The 23,740-nt window shown below is 40.8% G+C and overlaps 1 protein-coding gene across 4 annotated transcripts in view; it reads left to right on the forward strand.

Moving 5' to 3' along the window:
• LOC142388657 (unconventional myosin-XVIIIa-like) overlaps positions 1 to 23,740 on the forward strand; it is a 152,536-nt gene that overhangs the window by 89,589 nt on the left and 39,207 nt on the right. For all 4 annotated transcript variants that reach the window (XM_075474176.1, XM_075474174.1, XM_075474177.1 and 1 more), the window contains 6 exons: positions 283 to 372; positions 13,634 to 13,753; positions 14,950 to 15,061; positions 17,152 to 17,279; positions 19,293 to 19,447; positions 21,732 to 21,855. In XM_075474176.1, the coding sequence (XP_075330291.1) occupies positions 283 to 372; positions 13,634 to 13,753; positions 14,950 to 15,061; positions 17,152 to 17,279; positions 19,293 to 19,447; positions 21,732 to 21,855 (729 nt within the window). The remainder of the gene's footprint in view (positions 1 to 282; positions 373 to 13,633; positions 13,754 to 14,949; positions 15,062 to 17,151; positions 17,280 to 19,292; positions 19,448 to 21,731; positions 21,856 to 23,740) is intronic.

Raw genomic sequence — 23,740 nt, forward strand, 5'->3', positions numbered from 1 at the left:
CTCTGTGTGGACCTGTGATGGACTGGCAACCTGTCCAGGGTGTACCCCGCCTCTTGCCCAATGACAGCTGGGATAGGCCCAAGCCCCCCCTTTTTCTATGAAAAGATCTGGAATTATTTATTTATTTGTTTGTTTGTTTGTTTGTTCTAATAAAATATTTGATATCGTATTTCTGTCAGATTAGGGTCTACATGTGGTCATAAAAATGAGTCAGTTATTAGTGTAACTGCTCCATCAACAACATGTATGTCTGTTCAACTCCCTCTGTATATTTCTTCTCAGGAGGAGATCCAGCACCTGAAACAAAAGCTGGAGAAGATGGAGAAGGAGAGGAATGAGCTGAGGCATAACACTGACCGTCTCGAAAGCAGGGTAAACACACATATAGTTCTAGAAGTCTTTGAATGGACAAATGATTCATTTTTAGAAACCAAATGGAATAAAATAGAATGCTCTTGGAGAGGATTAAAGATGGCGCCAGCAGTGTGCATGTTACATTGTGTTTCAGGGTTGTTTGGCCAACAGTTGACCTTATTCTTCTGTTTGCTGTCGTAATGTCCCTGCTTGGCTGGTTTATGATCTCCAGTAACTCCTTCAAATCGGAAGGAGGCGGTTCAAAACACATTTTAATCTTTTTTTTACATTTTTCACATAACCCAGTTAATTACATGAAGGTATATGGGTCTATGTTCATTTTAGGAATGAAATCCAGTTTATTTGGATTGGCAGCAGTTTGTGTTGTGTGGCCTGGGATCAGTCTACCTCACAGAGGGATGGTTCTGACCGTTGTCTGTGCGTACGCACCAAACATGTAGTTGTGTCATCAGCTCAGTCTTCAGTTCTTTTGTGAATATGGTCAGGTTTGTTTTTTTCTTCCTAAAAAGTTACACTGACATATTTCATATCCCTTCTGTATAATGCACAAGCATCAAATGATTTATTTTGCACATATTTCAGATAATCTTTCATTAGTTTACTAAATATGTGTAGGTTTTTTTCTTTCTTTGATGTCCCCTTTCTAAAATGCACGACGTGAGTTCAGACATCAATTTTCTGAGCAGATGTTTATTGTCAACAATCAAGGGATGGATAAAAGAACCCGTTAAACTTGATTCTCCGGGTTGCATTCATTGTTTCACCCATCCCTTGAAGGATTAGGCATTGAATTAACTGACTTTACCGAACCAAAACTGGTGTTATTATTGGACCAAAAATGATTTGGGGTGTGCATTAGCATGTTCTCCAACACATCACTTTCACCTGATTTGATAGGATTCATGGTTTGCTCTGATTGCTTTGCTGAATCAGTCACTACCTGTGGATTTATCACTGATGCACCACACAGGATTTTGATCATAGCTGAATCTGGGCCTGCAGCTATCGATTAATCTGCCACAGTAATTGATTGATTATTTGAATAATTGGACAAGCCTTTTTTCCTTTTTTTCAGAAACATATCATTTAATTTAATAACTAATGTGTGTCCTGTGTGGGGGATTGTGGGGGTACTGTGAGGCATCGCCCTTCTGTGAACTGAAGGTTGGCCTTTAGTATCAAGACAATACCATGAGCATATGTGACCATAAACACAAGCAACTAGTCCTTCATTCACAATATTCCTTCAAAATGCACAAAACATACATCTCTTCTCATCTTCCACTTGACAGCATGGCTGGCATTCCTGCAGGGAGCTCTTCTCAGCTCACCTCGCTGCTTCCTGCTTCACCATCACGTCTCACAAGCATTCAAGATGCTTTGTTTACAACAAACTGGAATGTATCGCATAAATATGACTTAAACCAGCCTAATGGAGTTCCTTTAATCCCAATAGTATGTTCAAGCCTCTATAATAAAATACTGTGATCGACCGTATCAAATGCAGCACTGAGATCCAACAAGCACAGACACAAGTCCGCTATCAGAGGCTAAGAGGAGATCATTGGTAACTTTCACCAGTGCTGTTTCTGTGCTATTATTAGGGTTACAATTAGGGTTATTATTAGGGTTTAGGGTTGCAAAGGGGCGGAAAATTTCCGGTAAATTGGCGGAAAATTTCCGGTAAATTTCCGGAAAGTTTCCGGTAAATTTCCATGGGAAGTTAAGCTTGGGAATTTTGGATATATTCCATATTGGAAACTTTCCATGGGAATAATGGGAATTATGGGAACAAATGGGAATTTAGGAGAACTAACTGGGAATATATTATATCCAAGCATAAATATAAACAGAAGTCATAAGAAAACATCCATACAAAATGTTTTCAACAGATATTTCAACAGATTTATTTGTAAGTAGAGTAGAACACGTTCTAATTACTTGTTTCATGGATGAACAAAAACAGGAGTGTTGGGTTCAATATTACCCATCCCCTAACCCCACTCATTCAAAAATACACCCCCCCATCAAAAATCTCCACAAAGTCCCATTCCCAAATGTTAAATGAAAAATGCCACTCTTCCTCTTCCAAAACGTCCCATTAAACATGCAAATCTTCCTTCAAGCAATCCTCTGCATTTTTGCTCAGTCAACAGACTCTTCCTGGGCCTCATCAACATCCAACAACATGTCCCCTTCCTCAACATCCAACTCTGAGTCTTCCTTCAGTGTCACTTTCCAGCCTTGTTGAGGACGGCTCTGTGTCACGCTCAAAGAGCCTTAGGTTTGCGCGAATGCCAACCAGCTTTTCCACTCTCACATTTGTGAGCCTGTTGTGAACCTTTGTGTGGGTGTTGCCAAACAGTGACCAGTTGCGCTCGGAGGCGGCTGATGATGGAGGCTACAGGTGCAAGGGCCTCAGATTCAAGTCATGATTATGCCAAAATATACTTTCCTCAACTATATATAAGTTCCCTAGAAAAGCCAACTTTCAATTTTGAAAATTCCCAGTTTATTCCCATAAATTCCCGTTAATTCCCTTAAATTCCCATGGAAAGTTTCCGTCTTTGAAAATTCCGGGAATTTTGCAACCCTTGCTATGATGCACTCTGAATCCTCTTCAAACAGATTATTTCTGTGGAAATGATCACAAAGTTGAGCTGCAACTGTTGTGGAGAAATTAGAGTCGAATCCCGCGTTGGGCAGCCGTCCATTGGGGAGTTTATTGAACAAACCGTCACAGCAAATGTGCATACAGAATGTACAAAATGTCCGACGAGCTCATCTAGTGACACCCTTTTATACCGTTTTATCATAACAAGTGTACGTGGCCCTCTCCGGAGGCGCCTAGCTTTCGCAGTTTATCATAAACACGCTCCTTCTAACTATCAACAATATTCTGAACCAGTCAACAAGGCCCAGGATGTAACTAGGCCAGAAGTCATGAACATGTCATGACATCCTTCTCCCACATAGTCCCCCCTGAAATCACTTATCAGTGATTTAATAAAGAAATAATCTAAAATAAAAGAAAATCATCCCACATAGTTAATTAAGAATTAATTACCATAATAAACACTAAATTATTCTAATAATTCTACAATATCAATCAACGGGACCATTTTGAATACATGAAAAGGAATATATATATGTGTCTACTCGAATCATATTCAATGATTAACTTAAATTACACGATATTGATTTCAACAACACTACAAGTTTTACATTGCCATCACACTTGTCCACTGTTCGCAGTGCATAGGTGCGAAAAACCCACCGGCTGCTACTTTCGTAACTCATGTTCTTCTCTTGGGAAAATTCACCTACGGCCCCCCCCACTGGCGACCGACCATTTTACCAAGGTCGCACTCGAACAGTTGACTGACACAATTGGCAATGGACATATCAGTGATCAGTCCTGATTGATACTACACATAGACTGAATACACCACCTTCAAATCAGTTAGTCACAGTTTTGTACCAAGTACAATACACAAAATTATGGATTATCACACAACAAATAATAATAAAATGCAATGTAATGCAGCCCCTCCAGTCCCGTCCCATCTCCTGTGCTCTGGTGTCGTCTGCTTCTGGCCGAACATCCGTCCGGCTGGGTCTGGAACTGCTAAGCTAACTCTGGGAGGAGAGGTCGCCAGTACGTCACTCCCAATCAAAGAGATCTTCAGCATCTCTTCTCCCTGTCAGACTAAACTTGGTTCCACCCTCGAGGAAAGAAACTTGTGAACCGTCCGTTGATAACCTTCATTCGTTGACCCGCTCTCCCATGCGCTGGTCCTCAGGCCTGGTCTCGCATGGTCATCTGCCTCCAGATTCCTTCCACTGTTTGTTTGAACATCACTTGCAGCAAACACCTTCTCAGAATGGGTATAATGCAACACACCAATAGGGAAACCATCCTCACTATCAACAATATTGCTATTCCCGCCTTAACTGTCATCGCTCCCCCTTCTCCCAAAATCCCAAACAGACCAGTCCACCACCGTTCACCTCCACCAGCATCACACGTCAGCTCCTCTCTCCGTTCTCTGAACTTCTTCACGGCCGTTGTAAACGTTCCATCAGCTGCAGTGTTCCCGGGTGTAAATGTACAACATTTTCCCAACCATCTGGCCAACACCATTTTCCCTTCTAATATACCTTCTAAAACTTGTCTGTTCTACCAAGCCATCATACTCGTCTCATGTCGTTGTTCTCCAAAGCCTGCAAACCCTTCACTCGTGTAGCTAAGAATTCCCTGTTGGTTGTATTATATGTAATTAGTCCACTCCCCATTTTGTTAAATATGATTCCCTGCAAACCAGCCTCAAATCCAGCTGCAATCTCCCTGCGTGCTTTGAGCTCAAAGGAATCCCTCTCGGCTGTCGTATTGCATCCAAGTAAACGTGCTTATCCCTGATGTAGCCATCACTAGATCTTTTAACTCTCCCTTCTTCCACATCCAATCCTAGCATCTCGTTTACCTTGTCATACACTAACACAACCGATGTATTCATCCTCACCAGTGCCCAAAAACCTATCTCCCTGTTGGGTAGCACATTTAACAACACATGATCTCCACACATCCCGTAACTCTCTCCACACATCCCGTAACTCTCAGCCACTGGGTGTGTCTGATCCCCAAAAAGATATAGAGTTAAAATGATCATTTCTATATTTTCACATTATTGATCCAAATAAATAAATCCCAATAAATCTTGTTTTCATTTAACAGTAGTACTACCTACGCGAGTTCCAAAAGCATCCAAACTCACCATCGTAATCTACTCTATAATCAGTGGGAGGCCCCTCCTGTGATGTACTCAGATTCAATTCCGCACAAGAAGACTCAAATTTGTGGCCCTCCCTTATTTTGAAAATAACTATGTAATTTATTTGGCCCGAACATCAATCTGCACTTAATACCACACATAGGAAACAATAACCGTTTATCCCCCTCCGATGTGAACCTACCTTCTCTGCATTCCCGTTGCTGGACCACCGCACAGTCCCTGAAGGTGTGTGGCTCTGGAACACAACAGGCAATGCTCCTGGAGCGTCTGCGCATATGAGACACTCTGTCGCTGTCAGTTCTCTCGTAGTGTACCATGCCCATCTATACCACATATCCTGTGCTGCCTTAACCCATCTTCCACAGTTACACTGTTTTCCCGACTCCACCTGTGCATGTACACTCCGTCTGTTCTTGGATTAACATGATTATTCTGTCCTGTAGTGCTAATGGTATCAAATCCCCCTAGATTTTCCCGTGAAATCTTTCTATTCTTACAACCATTGTGAACAACTCCTTCTGACCCGATCTGACATGATCTTACCAGATTGCCCCTTTTTCGTGGCGTCCAGAGGCGTTGATTTGGTCGTCTCCTCCAACGGACCCATGATCCACACTTCCTCAAATCGTTTCTTCCATGAACTTAAATTCAAGCTTAGCAGATACCTCTTCACGACTAGCTCTCGTGTGTATTGCTGGCAAAGTTTGTGGCGTGGCATGGTCTGAGTGGGTGTGTATTGTTGCATCATACTCATCTGACCCAGGCTGGCTACTTCCCTGCGGGGTGGCTTCATCACGGGACCCTTCCAGCCTCTCCTGTCTGCGGGATCCCGTCCCACATCTCCAGGCTTCGTTCTCCTGAGCCCATGCTGTCGGCCAACACCCACACCTGGATGCTCACAGTGTCAGAACTCTTAACCTCTTCCTTTTGTTAATCCTTTCCCTCGGACTCAACTCCGTCTGTGTCTTTAGTCCGAACCTTAGTGCAGTGATTCAAATGGTACCATGTGTTGCTACCTTCCACTTGAACTGCTGTTGACGTTGCTCGCACCATTGTGTACGGTCCTTTCCGTCTTGGCACAAGCCACTTCCTCTGGAACACTTCGATGTGCATCTGGTCGCCTGGCACCACTGGCCTCTCAACCAGCTGTTCGAGACTCAAGTCTCTGTTCTCCTCCTGTAGATAGATTGTTCTGTGGACTGCAGTTAGTTGCTTCCTGTAAGCTGTCCACTCTGTTTGCACCTGCTCAAGTGGGAACTGCGGTGGCGGCCTGGGTCGACCCGTTAGCATTTTATGCGGTGTTAGTGCGTGACTCTATGAGTCTGCATAGGACATCTCATTAGTGCAAGCGGCAAAGCATCTAGTTAGTTTGGTTGAAGCACAGATTCAATTCAATTTCACTTTCCAGGTTCCATTGATCCTCTCATGCATCCCTTGACTCTGTGAATGATACACGGCCCCACAGCGCTGCTTGATTCGCAGCTGCTGCAGAATGCCTCTTGCACCTTTATAAACAAACACTTAACCATTATTTGAGCTAATCTCTGATGGAAAGACAAACAGATGAATCCATTCCCTTACCAAAAAAAAATTACTACTATTTATCCAATATGTATAACCAATATCCTTGTGATGGCGCGACCTCTGGCTCCAGTACCACCATTGGTGCCAAAACAGCAAGCTGGCACTTTGATGCTACTTTCGCTGCTTCATCAGCCGCGATATTACCTTTATCAACCATTTTGTGACCTCTATGATTATTTGACATTGTATCACTGCCAATTTACAATTTTCATGACCGCAATCCGCTCCTTCATTTGGACCTCCTGTCGCGCTGGACTTCCGTCTGACCTCCTGAACCCTCTCTGCTTCACAACTGCTCCAAATGAAGAGAAAATATCATGAGCATATGCAGAAACTGTGTACACATTCGTAACCTTACCTTTCACCAGTCAACATGCTTCCGTTAGTGCCTTCAGTTCAGCCAACTGTGCCGCCCATGGCCGTTCACACTTCTCAGCTTTCACCGTCACAAAGTTTCCACCTTCCTGTTTCACAACTGCAAAACCTCATGATCACCCAAATGATCTCACAACATGAACCATGCACAACATAAGTGACGTCAGCCTGAACAAGTGGAGTTGTTTCTAAGTCAGGTCTCAGTTTAATGTATCTCACAGCCTCTGCCACACGCTCATGTGGTTCTCCTTCAAACTCACGTGGAATGACATCTGCAGGACCCGATGTAGTACACTTCTGTATTCACATCTGGACGTGTCAAAAGATGCACAACCTGCAAACATCCTGTCCGAGTCACAACATACCTACTCTGATTTATTAGTTCTGAAATCTTATGGTTTTTATTGGAGACATATAAGAAAAATGGCTTCTCATAGACTAATGTTGCCCGTTTTGGATGACTTTTGCTAATTTCGTTTCAAATTTTCAAAGGCTGACTTAGCCTCGGTTGTCCTCTCCAGTTGTGCTTTCAACCTTTGATCTTTGGATTTTTCATGATTCCTTCCAGAGGAAGCGCATTTTATTGCATCATCCTCCCAAAAGAAGATCATACTTGTTGTATTTTAATTTTACTTATTTATTCATTAGTTATTTATTCATTTATGTTGGACATGGCGCTTTTCTTACTCCCTCCAAGTGGGATGGAGAGATATCAGTAATTCCCTATGGGCTAACTAGATACTCTAATTCAGACTATCAATGCTAAAATTTAAATTAGAAACTTTGTTCCGTTCAAATTTTAGAACTTCGTAATAGTGGCACATTTAAATTTTAAATTCAGAAACTTTGTTTTGTCCTAGTAACAGTGACCTATTTACATTTAAGTTTTAGAAACTTAGTAGTCGTGATACATTTAACTTAAAAACTTTGTTTTGTTTTGTAATACTGACACACCTGAGGGCGGTTTTTAAACCCTTTTGAGTACGTCTGATGTAAGTGTACTTCTTACCTCTATATGTCAATGTAAACCAATACTGGGATTCCTCTGCCAGAGGAACGCCTTGGACCTGCCGGGCCACTTGCTCCGCCCCCCAGGGACTGGCCACGGTCCTGCCGAACACTCGGGTTTCTCGGTGCTCTCGGACAGCTGTAAACAAAGTGTCCCCTCTCGCCACAGGCCCAACATGCCCCCGAGGACCTTCGTCCTCCTGGTGCGCCTCTTCTTGACCTTTGACAGGGTCGACGATGGACTTGCCCCTGTGATGGCTGTTCAGTGGCCCCCGCTGTCATGGCCTCATTTCGTACCTCTTGCTTCGCTTGCAGTTCTTCTAACTGCAACCGTGCAAGTTCCCTTTGCATATCCTTCTCCTGCTCCTTCCGTTTCAGTTCTTTTCTGTATTTGTTTACTGCATGCACCACGTGGTCTCGGAATTGTCCATGTGACATTGAATTCAGCCCCACCACATCCTCCAGCCTCCCCTGAACTGGGGCAGGCAGAGCCTCTTTGATGGAAACTCTGAACAATGTCACCCAAGCTGGGCTCTTCTCGATTTCTCCCTCAGACTCTTGTCTCCATTTCTTCAATTGTTGTGCAATGTACACAGCTGGACTCTCTGTTCCTGACAGTGGCTCCCCCTTTAATGCTTTGAGGTCCACTCCTACAGGAAACTCAGCTCGTAACGCTCTCCAGAGTGCAGCTCGATATGCATTAAAGTCAGTTCCATCAGCTCGGTGGCTCAACATCCAGTCATTCTCACTGTGTCTCAAAATGCCCTCCATGGTAGAAGTTCCCAAAAACAGTGCCCACACTGCCTTAATGTGTCCCACAGACAACAGTTTATCCACAGTCTCTTGTTCAAAAGCTCTTATCCATCTACTTGCACCTGTGTGAATGTCCGGCAATCGAGCAACCAGCCCCCCTAGGTCGAGCGTCTGCCACGGCACATACTGTCCCTGCGTCATTTCTATCAAACTCGGTGCTGACGCTGTTGGACTCTTATGTTCTTCAGAAGATGCCTTTTGAACTGGAGGTGCCAGTTCGGGTGATTTTTGGTATTGTGGGAGCTGTCCCCTTGCCTGATCTGAATTACAGATGGCGTCTGGCTCAGGAGCTCCATGACTGCTTGATGTAGCTATTTGTAGTTCTGAACGTTCATGAGATATTTTATGATCTTTTATTTCGGAATCTCCTTTTATGTTTGCTGCTCCTGGCAGTGTTGGAAATAGCTCTGCATTTTCAAAGAAATGTAAAACTTTTAATTCAAGCTCTCTCTTTTCCTGTCTCTTTTTGCTTTTGTCCTTTGGTTTGTAAGCTTTAATCCTTTGTTCCATAATCTTACAGGTAGTTACATTGAAAGTGCCACCTTTTGGCCAGGGTGAGACGTTATTTTTTGTTCGTTTTTCCCATTTTAGAGATATCTTTTTAATATCTTTGGAATGTTCAGGATGTTTGGCGCTGATGATTATTGTTGGTGTTATATCCATTGGTTCACCTAGTTAGTTCCCTTCTATTGTCTTTTGACTTTTTCTTTTTATTTACTTATCTATTTTCTAAATTTCCCTTATTTCTTATTCGAATTCCCCCTTTTTTTTTTTTTTTCTTTTTTTGAAAGTCAATTTAAATGCACTAATTATTTAACTCTAATCAATGCTAATTTAATGCTCGGCTAAATTTAGCTTAGATGCAGCTAATTATTGGATTGGATGTTGTCAATGCTAATCTTAAGGTTAGCCTACGTTAGCTTTAAAAGCTTATGCTCTAGGTTGTTTTTTTTTTTTTTTTTTTTAATTAAATTAAACCAATGTTAATTCAATGTTAGGCTAATTTAGCTTTTTGACTTCTGGTTTGGAGTTCGGTTACTATTATTGCCAATGTTAATGTTTGCCAACCAATGCCAATTGATGTTAGCTTCCTAGCTGTTGCTAATAAATGCTAACCTATTGCTAATTAAGATTTAAACCAATATTTGCCTTATTGCTATTGCTAATCAATGCTAATTGTCTTTCTGATCAATGCTAATTATGGCTAATGAAATGCTAACAAATGCTACTAATGCTAACCAATGCTAACTATTGCTAATCAATGCTACTTATTGCTAATCAATACTAGCTTCCTTGTTGACCAATGCTAATTGAATGCTAATTATGCTATTCAACGCTAGTGATTGCTAATCAATACTAATTATTGCTAATCAATACTTGCTGTATTGCTAATACTACCCAATGTTAATTTATTACTAATCAAAAGCTCAGTTAATGCTTACTCTGTATGAAGTGACTCAGGCTAAGGGCGTTGCCCCAACTTTTGCTCACCTCCGGATGCTTCCGATCCAATCCACACACAATGTCCTCCACCAATCCAGATGATCCAATGTACGTCACAGCTACGTCAATTCTGACCAATGAAATAAAAATATTTTTTGACCAATGAAATCTGAACACACCTCTAAATCTAACTCCAGTGAAACACGTCTACGACAGTAACTTCTAACCAATAAAATATGAACACACCTCTAAGCCTGCCTCCAATGAACCACATGAATTTCTAACAAATCAAATATGAACACACCATCACTTCTGCTTCCTAGACTGTTATTAACTCCTCCCAAGCATAACAATTGAACCAGACATAACAATTGAACCACACCCCAACTCAAAATGGCATTTGTCACACTTTGTAACAAGTTAAGAAAAAGGAGGAAATACAAACTTTCAGCTGGACAGAGAAGAAATACAATTTAACACAGAAATAACAGTTGCACTATTCTTCACCTCGAAATGGCATTTGTTAAGAAAGAGAAAGAAATACAATTTAACACGCTGTGGACAGGGAAACTACAAATCAAAAGATACAGAAACAATGCATAAGCGAGAAACTTTCTTTATCAGGAATGTCACATTCACGTCGAACGACGTCATGACTCAATGGCCTACGGACAGAACCTCTTCCTTAGGAATTGCGGAACCCTCATTACTCGACTGATAACAACTCTGCAATTAGCACATTACCTAAAGAAAACTAATAATTATTACAGTACAACCATAAATTGCCCCTGGAAGACACAAGGAAAGAAAGTGTGATCACACACGAACATTTGAAGCAGCAGGAAACTCTCAAGGCCAGAGCACGCACCCACACACTAGCCGCGGGAGCGCGCAGCACCCTCTGTCCCCCTGAGAGCCAGAACACAATTCACTCGCCTGTTAAGAATAGAACTTTAGAAACTTAACACCAATCACAGCAGTATTCAATAATAACAAGATGCACTCAACGAAAATATAGAGTCTTAAAGAAAGAAACCCACAGCGTTTACAAATAACAGCACATTTCGGCACAACACCTTATTTCCCCAAGTTATTAATGCGGCAACTATCACAATTAAGCAGATTATACCAATGAAGCAAATTATGACCATAAAGCCAGTTATAATAATGAAGCAAATCTGAGTGTGAATTAAAATACTACGAATACTCAAAAGTCAAGGGATGATATGAGTCAGAACCTTTTCTCTTTTCTTCTCTTTCTTGATTCACACAAACATCAGATTTCACACACACATTGACAGACAACAGAGACCGGTCCCACACACTCAAGTCAGTCGGTCAAAAGTTTTGTGTCAGTCACCGTTCAAATCTTCACATTTTTAAATTATCAATTTCTTTCATTTAGACTTTTAATTTTTCAGGAGATGTTGGTGTCGGCAATATATGGAATACAAAATGTGTTTTCCCTACAAGCCTTGTGATATGGTTTCTGACCAAAGCAACAGATGCTGACGTGTACTTTACCAGCTTCGCTGTGACCTCCTAATCAAAATCTCCTGTGGCCAATTTCATAAACGAATTTGACTTTTCTTCTCCAAATGTCTTTATACTGAGGTCTCGGATAACTCCAAAGAGTTCTAAGCAGATATATAAAATGATATAAACATATATACTTAAAATGTGCCCGTATAGAACTGGAATTGACTTTTTCAGAGTTTTCTTGAACTGCCGTTTTGATTCCACCTCCAAACTTTTATGTTCGCAAGTCAATCAAATACCAGCATTCGTCTACTCCTTGACTAGTGAAAATAATTTTCACATATATTAATGACTAATGCAAACCATAATCCCACGGTAGCCCGAACCCCCAATGCATTAAAGGTCGGCCGTCGGCTTTATGACATCACTATGAGCGGGTGATTTCCACCCTGCCTGCTCTAAAAGCGTATTATACTATTCCAGTTTAAACTCATCGATTTATTTCCCTGCCCGAGCATGAGCGACTAGTCCTTCTTAATTATCACAACAATACATCAACACGACCAACTGCTCACAGCTGTCTGCTTTACAACTCACATAAGCTGCTGTTCACCCAATTTTATCCAAATTCACACATACGGCACCTCTTGGCCCACAGTTTCCCAAACAATTTCAGCAGCCCCTCTGCGCAGAAGTAAACAATGGAAGAGCTTACCGTGTGCAGGATCCGTCTCTCTCCCGTGTCCTTTTAAATTTGGGGAAGCCGGAAGAAGCCGTCAGCTGTGCTCCACTAACCGAGATCAACTGCGTAATGGTAGGAACAAAATCCCACCTGCCGGCTTGTAACAGCCGATGTCGGCTGTCGGGGCACAGCGAACACGCTCCGCCGGGATCCAGATGCAAACTCTCACGAATTCGGGGTCACCATTATGTTGTGGAGAAATTAGAGTCGAATCCCGCGTTGGGCAGCCGTCCATTGGGGAGTTTATTGAACAAACCGTCACAGCAAATGTGCATACAGAATGTACAAAATGTCCGACGAGCTCATCTAGTGACACCCTTTTATACCGTTTTATCATAACAAGTGTACGTGGCCCTCTCCGGAGGCGCCTAGCTTTCGCAGTTTATCATAAACACGCTCCTTCTAACTATCAACAATATTCTGAACCAGTCAACAAGGCCCAGGATGTAACTAGGCCAGAAGTCATGAACATGTCATGACATCCTTCTCCCACACAACTATTTTCTCAAGAACTTTAGACATAAAAGGGAGATTGGATATAGGTCGATACAGTCCTGGAAATGAATAGCCACTTTCAAATATGCCTTTTTAATCAGGGACTGATGTACCTTCTTTGTGCATTGGGTCATGTGTGAAAGGACAAAGACAGAACGGGGTTTAGTTGATCTGCCACTATGTGCCTGTGAGCCAGCAAAAGAGACGGTAAGAAAGTCAAAAATGGGATCGCCTTACTTGCATATCAAGCCTGCATTGAGGAACTCATCACTATCGTTGCTTAAACTGATTTTGTGACGCTAGCTTGACATGTTTAAGTACGTATAGATGCAGGTCTGAGCCTTACACAAGAATTCCAAGGAGGAACATTGGCGGGTTAACATCTTTTTTTTCCGACTATAAGGTAGAACCGATATTTGAAGGAGGTTATATGTTCCCAACTTTAGTTCAAAGCACAGAAAGTTTCTAATTGTCAAAGTTACACGTCAGTTTAAACTTGTGTGAGACTGTTTGTTTGTTCCATCAGATCACAGAGCTATCATCAGAGCTGGCTGACGAACGGAACACTGGGGAGTCGGCCTCCCAGCTGCTGGAGGCAGAGACTTCTGACAGACTCCGTCTGGAAAAAGATATGAAGGACCTGCAGGTAGAAAATAATTCCTTCCTCTTCCTGTTTGTAGATGTGTGGCCTTTACTTTCTTCATGTAGATGCAGTCAAATTGTTACCAGATGACTCGCATCATAGAATTTTTCACCACTTTTGGCATGATTTTTAACCTTGTAGCACCCAAGCATATGAATAATCATTGAAAATAAATCATTTTGGCTCTTCTTGCATCTTTTTGGGTGGGAATAAACCAATATTTTTGGAATTGGGCTATTTTTGATCATTTTAGGCAATGTTGCATATTTGCAACTGTGGGCTTTCCTGATTAATTTTGTAATAATACAATTTGGAGACCTGACCTCCCATTAGCGCTGTGAAAGGTGGACAAAGCAGACCACACCAAACGAGACCAGAACGAACTAGAACAGAACACCGCAAAGCAGAGTGTAATTCACTGAGCCGAGAAAATGATGCTGTGACAACTGTCGGCACATAAAATGTAATGTAAAAAAATATTACACATGAATGTAAATAATGTATGTAAATTTAAAAAATCAAATAATGTAATGTAAATAAAAATATATATAAAATATAATGTAAATAAATAAAAAGCTTGTTGCATATCTGCAACTGTGGGTGCTACAAGGTTAATCTGGTGCTAAGATTTGCGATCATGTAAGAACAGTTTACTTGTCTTTACGTGAAGGTTTTTTTTTTTCCTTTGGAAATAGTGTTTCAATGTGACCGCTTTCTTTCAGCTGGCTAAATGTCACATCTTTATGGGATGCAATAAATATGACTTTGAGTAGACAAACACGTAACAGCCAGACAGTGACATGTCATTCATAACATCAGGGAATAGAGAACCAGCCTGCAGAACGAACGAGAAACAGAGGTTAAGTCTATTTCATAGTTGAAATTCAATCAGTGTCACAATTGTTCTGTAAGTAGAACATATGTGACAGCCTACAGGAGTAACATGAATGCACTCTGCAGACTGCACTAAAGACCCATAACCTGTTGTCAGGGTTACACATTTTTGTCACAACAAATATTTTAAAATATTTAGAATATTTTAACCAAAAGCACCATTGGTTTTTCATTTTAAACAATTCCATATTAATAATAAAATCAACACTTTAGTCTATATTTGGCTGTTTTAGCTCTATCACATGGAAATCTAAAGAACATAATCATGTTTTTATATAGATCACCTCTTTTACTTCATCTTTCAGGTCAAGTTTGACAGCATGAAGAAACAGATGGAGTCCATGGAGATGGAGGTTATGGAGGCTCGACTCATGAAGGCTTCTGAACTCAACGGAGAAATAGATGATGATGACACAGGTCAGACACACTCCTAACTTCTGATATTTATGGTATGTGGCTTTAAAATCAATGCTGATAAGTATTCTAAATATCAGGTGACTGCAAATTGCTACTGGACTTCCACTTAAGTGATTATATGTTATCTCAAGACTACGTGGACATACACAAGTCAAATTAGACTGATCGCTTCTGACAACTTACGTCTTAAATTACATTTTATTTTTATTTGGCACCAATTCACAACCAATATATTCTCAAGGCACTATAAACAGAGGATACTGTACAGTGCTTATTTATGATAAGAATTGCTATATAAATTTCTGTAAATGGTTAGATGAGAAATGCTTCAAATGCTTTGTAGAAAAGGACAGTTTATCATTTTAGTTGAGTCCAATTCCAATTATGATCCAATTTCATTCAAATCAGCCTTGACATTACAAGTCTTTACATTTTTCACATCATTGGAAATGATTAATAATAGCGTCGTTAAGGAAGAAAACAGATTGCATTGAATCTTTATTTTGATTCAATGCCCCATCCTAAGTATTACATGCCAATGGGTGATAGTATAGAGAACTCCCTTTGAACAGGAAGAGACCTCCAGCAGAACCCGACTCAGGAGACTTTAGCAAAAAAGGCTCCGGATACTCTAAGCCTCGTTTCCACTATGCAGTCGGGTCGGTCGGTTCGGAACCATACGGTACGGGTCGGGACGCTTTGGGGTCAGCTTGCGTTCCCACTGTACAAAGGGGACCCTCAGGGGTGGGCTGAGTGCGTGCCGAAGCGTAAATAGCCAATAATAACAAATAACATCCATAATTTGGAACCACCTCCAAGCTTCTTCAGCTTAATGCCTCACTGGCTCGCACTCGTCGACGGGGGAGCCCCCCCCCCCTTAAGGGATGGATCCCCGACATCCCCAAAGTCTGAGGGTGGGAGGGAGGGGATCGCAACTGTGGGTCCATGGGCCGGGATCCCATGAGCTCTGAAGCTAATTCAGCCTCTGCGGCTGTGGCAAAGTCAGGCTGTGTTGCTGCCATTGCTTCTTAGGAACAAAGTAGGCTGGTCAGACAGCAGAACAGGGACAATCCAGCCCCAAATAGCTATAGGACCATGTTAGGTCCTATAGCTTGACCTTTCCATTGTGGCTCTATTTTTAGATGCAGGGCTATTCACAAATCAACCATGGCTGAAGTTTTTTTTCACACAGATGGGTACAAGATATTATGAATTGTAATTCTGCACATATTATAATTATTATTATGGCGATATGAAGCGCTGATAACACACAAACTACAGATCCCATAATCCAGTGCTTCAGTTGCCTTGCCTCACTTTCCCTTTTGCCAAGTAATGCTGAAGCACGGCGCTTTGGGGACTTTGAGGCCCAGAAAAAGAATTTCGAGCTGCTTCATACGTGGAAGCAGCACCTGAACAGATTCAGATGGAGCTGATGGAGCTGCAGTGTAATGGGACACTGCAGGGCCCACAGTTTATTGCTCCATTCCTGAAGCAATGCCCCAGCTCCGTCTGCACGCGGCTCGAACCTTGTGCATGTTGGCTAGCATCTGTGTGAGAAGCTGTTTTCAGTGATGAAGATTAACAGAACGACACACAGGAGCCGTCTCACTGAAGAACACCTGCAGTCCATCCTGAAAATCTCCGGACACAGGAACTCACACCAAACAGAAACCAACATCCAGCTCTGACTAAAAGGCATAAGAGCAAAGAAAACTGAATGTTTTGATTTGCTGTAATTTTAACGTTTACTTAAAAGCACAATTATTATTTATTTTTTTAGTTTTTTTTGCAGCATGTTCATATTTCTGACTTCATCATTTTGACAGGATATATCTTTATGGAGAGCAAACTATTTTAAGTTATTTAAAGTTTAAGTTTATTTATTCTGGAATAATATTCCTGTCTGTTTTATTCATATTTATGTTAAAAAAACATTTAGTTTCAGTGTGTTCAATAAATGGTCATCCTGTTGGGCCCGCGACCTAAAGCGTGCTTTGAGTTTTGGCCCCCTGGTCTGAGGGGTTATTATGTACCCTATAAGTACATGAAAGCATCTAAAGCAGACTGTGAATGTGCTTATGTGACAGGAGGGGAGTGGAGGCTGAAGTACGAACGAGCCATCAGAGAGAATGATTTCATGAAGAAGAGACTGCAGCAGGAGTTTGATGACAAGTTAGAGATGGAGCAACAGAACAAGCGGCAGTTTGAGAGGAGGGTGAGTGGACACGGACACAGAACTACCTGAGAATATGTAGGCTGAAGCTTCATTCAACTGAATGGAATCTAAGGCTCTACCCTAATTAGCTGACTACGTTTTTATGAAAATATGAATATTTCGTTCCAGGGCTAGATAAATGACCAGGATTATTTTCATCTTTTTTATTAATGCTTCATGTCTCTGTTATTCATTAGGAAGCTGGCTAAGGCAGCTCGGCTGATCTTGAAAAAGGGAAACTGTAAAAGAATATCAGTTGGCTATATTCCTTTTCAGTAGCAGGAACAACTTCATCATTTGTCCATTCTTGGCTACTCAGACTTTCATCAATTATTGTTAAATTCTTGATATACAAATCTGTTTAAATTGTCACTCTTTGGTTCAATTTCTCAACCCTTCTGCTATCGATTCAACAGTTTGGCTAGGCAGCCAGCATACGTGGCAAAGCCATCTATACCCCACTGCTGCACTGAAAAGCATATGGAGTTAGCCTACCTTTCATATTCATGTTAATGTCAGGGTGTGGTGGATGGAAAGGTGGACACGGATGCGGACTTCCAAAAAAGGGGTTGATTTATTAACAACAAAACAAAAGGCGCGGCAAAGCCGGATTCAAAAAACGTAACTCAGGATAGATACTTGGGAAAAACAAAACAAAGGACTTAATATGACCTGGATAATAAATACTTAGCTTCTCGGGTTTCGTGGAACATGGATGGCAACAAACAACATGCAACAACAACAAAGATCCGGCAAACTGACAGGGGAGGCAGGAAACTAAATAGAGGGCTGGGAGTGATTGGGGAGTGAGTGCAGCTGAGGAAAAAACACAGGTGACGTGAGTGAACTAATGAACAGAGTGAAGGGAAACTAAAGCATGACAAAAAACTAAACCTGGACTGAAAAACATAACCTAAACATGAAAACCAAAAATGAGAGTCTCTGGGCGTGACAGTTAAAGCCCATTTAATCACACCCTGTTCACAGTAAAGTTTGTTTATTTGCATCAAATGTATTGAACGTTCGGCTCTGTGAATGTGACATGAATGTTTAATCACATGAACACAAGCCAAGAGTTGACAACCAGTCCAGTGGCTTCCGTCGTTGAAAAGTTGTTTGCGACATTTAGATACAAGCGGCATACCAAAGCAACACACTGTTTTAGAATTATGTCTTGCTGTGACTTGCGGTTAGACCGTGTAACTCCACCCACGTCCTTTTGGTCGGCCATGTTGTATTGTACATGTAGATGGATAACAAACCCAAACCCAGCTTACTGCTTTATTAAACATCAGAAGGATGACTGTTAAGCTGACTTTATTAATATCTCCAACCTCCAACACTGAGTGATAAAATAACGAGCTATGAAAATGTTTTCTATGTAATCTATAAAACTTAATGAAGAAAAAATAATCCGAAAGAAATAATCTATTAAACAAAAACCTCTCTGAATAAAGGAGGAAATAACCCTAAAAGAAAAGAGGAAAAAACAACAGAAACTCTAACGTATGACGTATAACTATGAACTGTATGAACCCAACTTGACCTCACCTGACACTAATTTACCTGACATCCGACAACATAACTCTCAGGATTACTGGGCTACTCAAACGGCGGCCATTTTTTTGAGGAGATTCTTCTTTTTATGTTGTTCTACCATGATTTTGACCCATTTGGTTTTATCTAAATATCTTGATATTATTAAGAAATTATTGAAATAGTTGATGGGTCTTTTTATTAGAGCCGGCATATTGTGTTAGCTGAATTATATCCATTTGCTTTATTATTTTTCTTTTTTTTTGCTTTAGAAACCACGTCTCTCTACATTACAGCTGACGGTCTCAAAAGCAAAAACATTACACCTGCAAATCGGTTATAATGCACATTTGTTGACTGAAAATCACTCCAGATGTCTCATGAAGTTGCTTGATAATGCCAGTCATTTACAAGCCTGTCATCAGAGCGAATAGTTGGCACGTTGATTTGATTGTTTTTTTTTTTCTTTCTGTGCAGATTAGTGACTTACAAGCAGATAATGAAGAATCTCAACGTAACATCCAGCAACTGAAGAAAAAAAGCCAGCGACTTACGGCTGAACTGCAGGACACCAAACTTCACCTGGAGGGACAACAAAGCCGCAACCATGACCTGGAGAAAAAACAAAGGAAGTCAGTACACATGCCACTTTGGACTCATGTTTGTCTACATATGAAGATGTATTGCCTTTCTCCAGTTGGTTACCACAGACAGTGCAAGGTCCACTGGATTTGCTATAGCAACAATTATATGTGTTCCAGTCTGTTATTAGCACCATGCCAAGAGAATAGGCAGGTCTGCAGCTCATTTGTACTTTATTTTTATTGCTGAATAAGCACGTTTTAGAGTTAATATTGATTTTCTTTGTGACCACTGGTCAAAAAACCTGCTACCACCCATGAAGATCTTGATTTTCAGTGCAATGAAAAAGTTGAATCCGTATTCAGTCCCTTATCAAATGACTCGAGTTGTTGCAGGTATTTATTGGCTCCTGCTGACATCTGCAGGCCATCCAAAAGCAATAAACGCTGGTAGCGTCTCGGTTATATCCAAAAGAAGTGTCATGAACATACTGGGTGTCTTTCACCATTGGGAGATACCAAAATGGATTACTCCAAAGGAAACAACTAAAGCTTACAACACCTTTTTTACCAAAAGAATTCAGGGAATACTTACCAACTATGAAACTGCACCAAACATCAGGGTATTGTTGGTCCTCCTTGTTGGAACTGTAGAGGTCAGTAAGCAAGACTTCATTTCCTACAGTAACACAATAATTGCTACTCACATTTGTCTGAAATTTCTGATTTGTTGACGTCTACCAACTTACCTGGACTTGGACAACTGGACAACATAGACTGGACTCGTCTATGTTGTGTTTCTTGCATTTTTTACAAGGTGCAAGCCTTTGTCCACACACCACACCTATACGTGTAAAAGCAGTATTTAATGCACTTCATCCTTGCACAAACTTTTGATAAACCAGTATACATGTTATCATTTCCATCATTTAGAAATCTTTATTTGACAGCCTCCGTGCAAAGAAAAGTTTGTACATCCCATTCAGGTTACTTTCTAGATGTCTGCAAGCTATATGTAATGACCAGTTTGAAACATGATCAAAGCTTTACACCTAAATACAAAGGATGCAGTCTGTCATTCATCATGCCAAAACAGCCGATTTAACTTGATGATGTAAAGCAAATTGTTTTAAAACTGAATATTTTAATTGGATAGGGTGAATACTAGAATCACAGCGAGTTATTCTACTAATTAAAAATCTGTTGCGCTGGGATTTTGTGTGCAATATAGCTTTTAGTTTTGGCTGTGTTACGTGATTTATACACATGTGTGAGGCATTGCAACAGGCCTGCCTGAGCAATGATCCCTTCATGTACTAATAGTTACAGGCTTGCCCTCTGGGAGTTAGCTGGGACTGCTGAACCACTTCTGAATACACTATAGCCTCTACAGCACCAAGGACTACCACACTACTACTGGCAATGGGAAAGGATTGAATCAGCTTGTCTCAGTCAGTGAGGTTACATGGCACTGAAAGGATCAGATAATCTTATTGTAATTTAGCCAATTGAGTTATTAAGTGCATGTAGACACTTTAATCTGACAAGAAATTTGATCGAATCGAGTTACTCGCGATCGGATTAAGACCCCAAGATAACTCGGTTGAAAGTCAAAATAAACCTGCTTGTAGACGGTGAAGCACGTGGTGAATTAGAATTTGCATTCTGCGCATGCTCCAGATGTTTTCCCGGGGTCGGGAACCGGAAGTCGGAAGAGACAATATTACTGTTGTTGTCGTCAGAAAGAAACAAACAACGCGATGGAGAATGCTCCGTTGGGCATCGAGTTTGTGCAACAAACAGCTCATCACAGACCAAATGTAGAGGGACGTAGCTTCATCTTGCTCTGCGTTCTCCATTTTTTTCGAATGCCTGAGTTTGCTCTTGTTTTTGTTGTTGAAGGGGTCAGCCGGAAGAGGCTCTATTAGCAATAATTGAAATGGGTACAGCGCCACCTATCGTAATGCGGTATGACACGCTTTGTGCCTCTGATCCCATTCATTCACCGCCATATATCCAAGGAGAATTACCCTTGCTCAACTCATTCTTATTCTGTAATTTAGCCAATTATCTGATCCTTTCAGTGCCATGTGACCCCACTGAGTGTCTACCCAAGTTTAATTATTTTTGTTTAGACATCTTTATTTTGATGTAAAAAGTCAACTGATTTAAAAAAAAAACAAAAAAAAAAAACAAATCCTTAAAATTTCACGCTAAATGTAACTTTCCAATTGTAATTTATGTAGCAACAGTTGTGCTACATTTGCCTGTTGTGATGGTGTTATTGATATTATATAAAGTCTGTGGGTGTACAATTGTGCATGTTTGTGTGTAGGTTTGACAGTGATTTGAGTGTTGCCCAGGAGGAGGTGCAGAGGGAGAGGAACCTTCGAGAGAAACTGGCTCGAGAAAAAGACATGCTGAGCACAGAGGTCTTCAGCCTACGGCAGCAGCTGGAGGTGTGTGTCTGGGGTTTACCAAATTTGTTCAGATATGTGTTTATTTTATTTCTCATGTCTACTGGTACAATAGGCCAGCCCACCATACACCAATCTTACGGAATTATGCTTTATTCATTTTAAATTTTGTTCTGGCAATATGAGTTGTATATGTTGTATGTAGATTGTTGAGGAAGAAAAAGTACATTGAAAATAAACAACAAGAAATAAAATAAATACTACAGCTACTACTACTAATACTACTACCATTCAGAATAATAATAATAATCTGCATCTTTTTCTTTTTGTCATTATCATTATTATCATCATCAACATTATTATTATCATTAACATCACTATTATTATTGACAGCTACTCAGAAAGTAAGAGTTGTAGCAGAGAAAGATGCATGATGGAAATCTTCAGAGTCTGCCTTGAATGCATTGGGGTGTTGTGTTTGTAGCTTGGTAACTGCTGAGCTGATGACGTCACACAGCATTAGAATACAACACAGGTGAACTTAACTGGCAAGCTCAGTTGTTGTCTGTGTTGTTTCTTTCCACATTGGCAACAAAACAGAAAGTTACAGCCAACAGCAACACATTCAGGGTTGCAACATCTATTAACAAACACCCGGATCCCTTTAATATACTTGGTTGTTACATGCAAATGCATGTCATATTCATTCTTGCAACAATCCAAAACTGTCAGACCTGGACTTAAAAGAGGACCCAGATGCAGAAGGATGACCGTTAATCAGACTTTATTAATATCTCCAACCTCATACAATGAGTGATAAAATAACGAGCTATGAAAATGTTTTCTATATAATCTATAAAATTTAAGAAAGAAAAAAATAATCTGAAAGAAATAATCTAAAAAACAAAAACCTTGTTGAATAAAAGAGAAAAAAACTACAGAAACTCCCTCTGCTAAGAGGAGGACCTATAACTATGAACTGTAAACTCAAAATCACTTTCTAAGGAGGAAAACCAACTCAGTACTAGAAACAAAAACAACTAAATGCACTCCAGAAAACTGGTGGCTCTACAAACTCTATGAAACATCGATAACAAAAAATCACTCCAAAAGGAGGCTATCAAAATGGCTATGAAACTTGAGACTAATCTATGAAAATTACAAACAAAAAATCCCTCACAAGGAGGCAAAAGAATTCTGGCTTAAGAATCTTGAACAAGCAAGACAAGGACATCTATGAGTGTGGTGGCAGGCTTGGGTGATGGACAGAAGGAAACAATCAGGCACAAGACAAAGGGAGACGCAGACTATAAGACACCTGGGGGCAATGGGAAACAGGTGGACACAATCAGGAATCCGGGAAGACAAGTCAACTGGTGACACACGAGGAAGGGCAGGTGACCTGAAACGAGAGGAGAGTTAATCTTTCAAAATAAAACAGGAAATGTCAAGACAAAACATGGAGGCAGAATCCAACAAAAGTGACAAAAACTAATTTACTGAAAGCGTATCATGGCCAACTCAAGCCCAACGAGCAACAACAGAAGGGTATACTGATAGAAATGTAACGCTCTTTTTCTTGTGGAACGTTCACAATTGAAGAAAATTGTCTGACACATTACTTGGTCTAACCTTGCCGCAGGTAGAGTTGTCCTGGCGTCTTCGTTTAGCAACTACACTCCCTCTGAGTGGTCTGTCTTTGGCAGGAAGGGCTGGGGAACTGCACCCTAACCCTACAGCAACAACTCCATGTACTCCTGTCATAACACAACTGACATAGACAATAATGGCAGATAGCTTTGGTCATGTTTGGAGAACCGTCTGGCTAAGTTTTTAAGATAAACTTGCCATTCAAAAGACCCTTTTCTTTCTCCATTTTAGCTTATCATCTGTAAGATTGACTTCATCTCTTCTTGATTTTCCATAC

Source organism: Odontesthes bonariensis, chromosome 9, assembly GCF_027942865.1.
Source record: "Odontesthes bonariensis isolate fOdoBon6 chromosome 9, fOdoBon6.hap1, whole genome shotgun sequence".
Taxonomy (NCBI): domain Eukaryota; kingdom Metazoa; phylum Chordata; class Actinopteri; order Atheriniformes; family Atherinopsidae; genus Odontesthes; species Odontesthes bonariensis.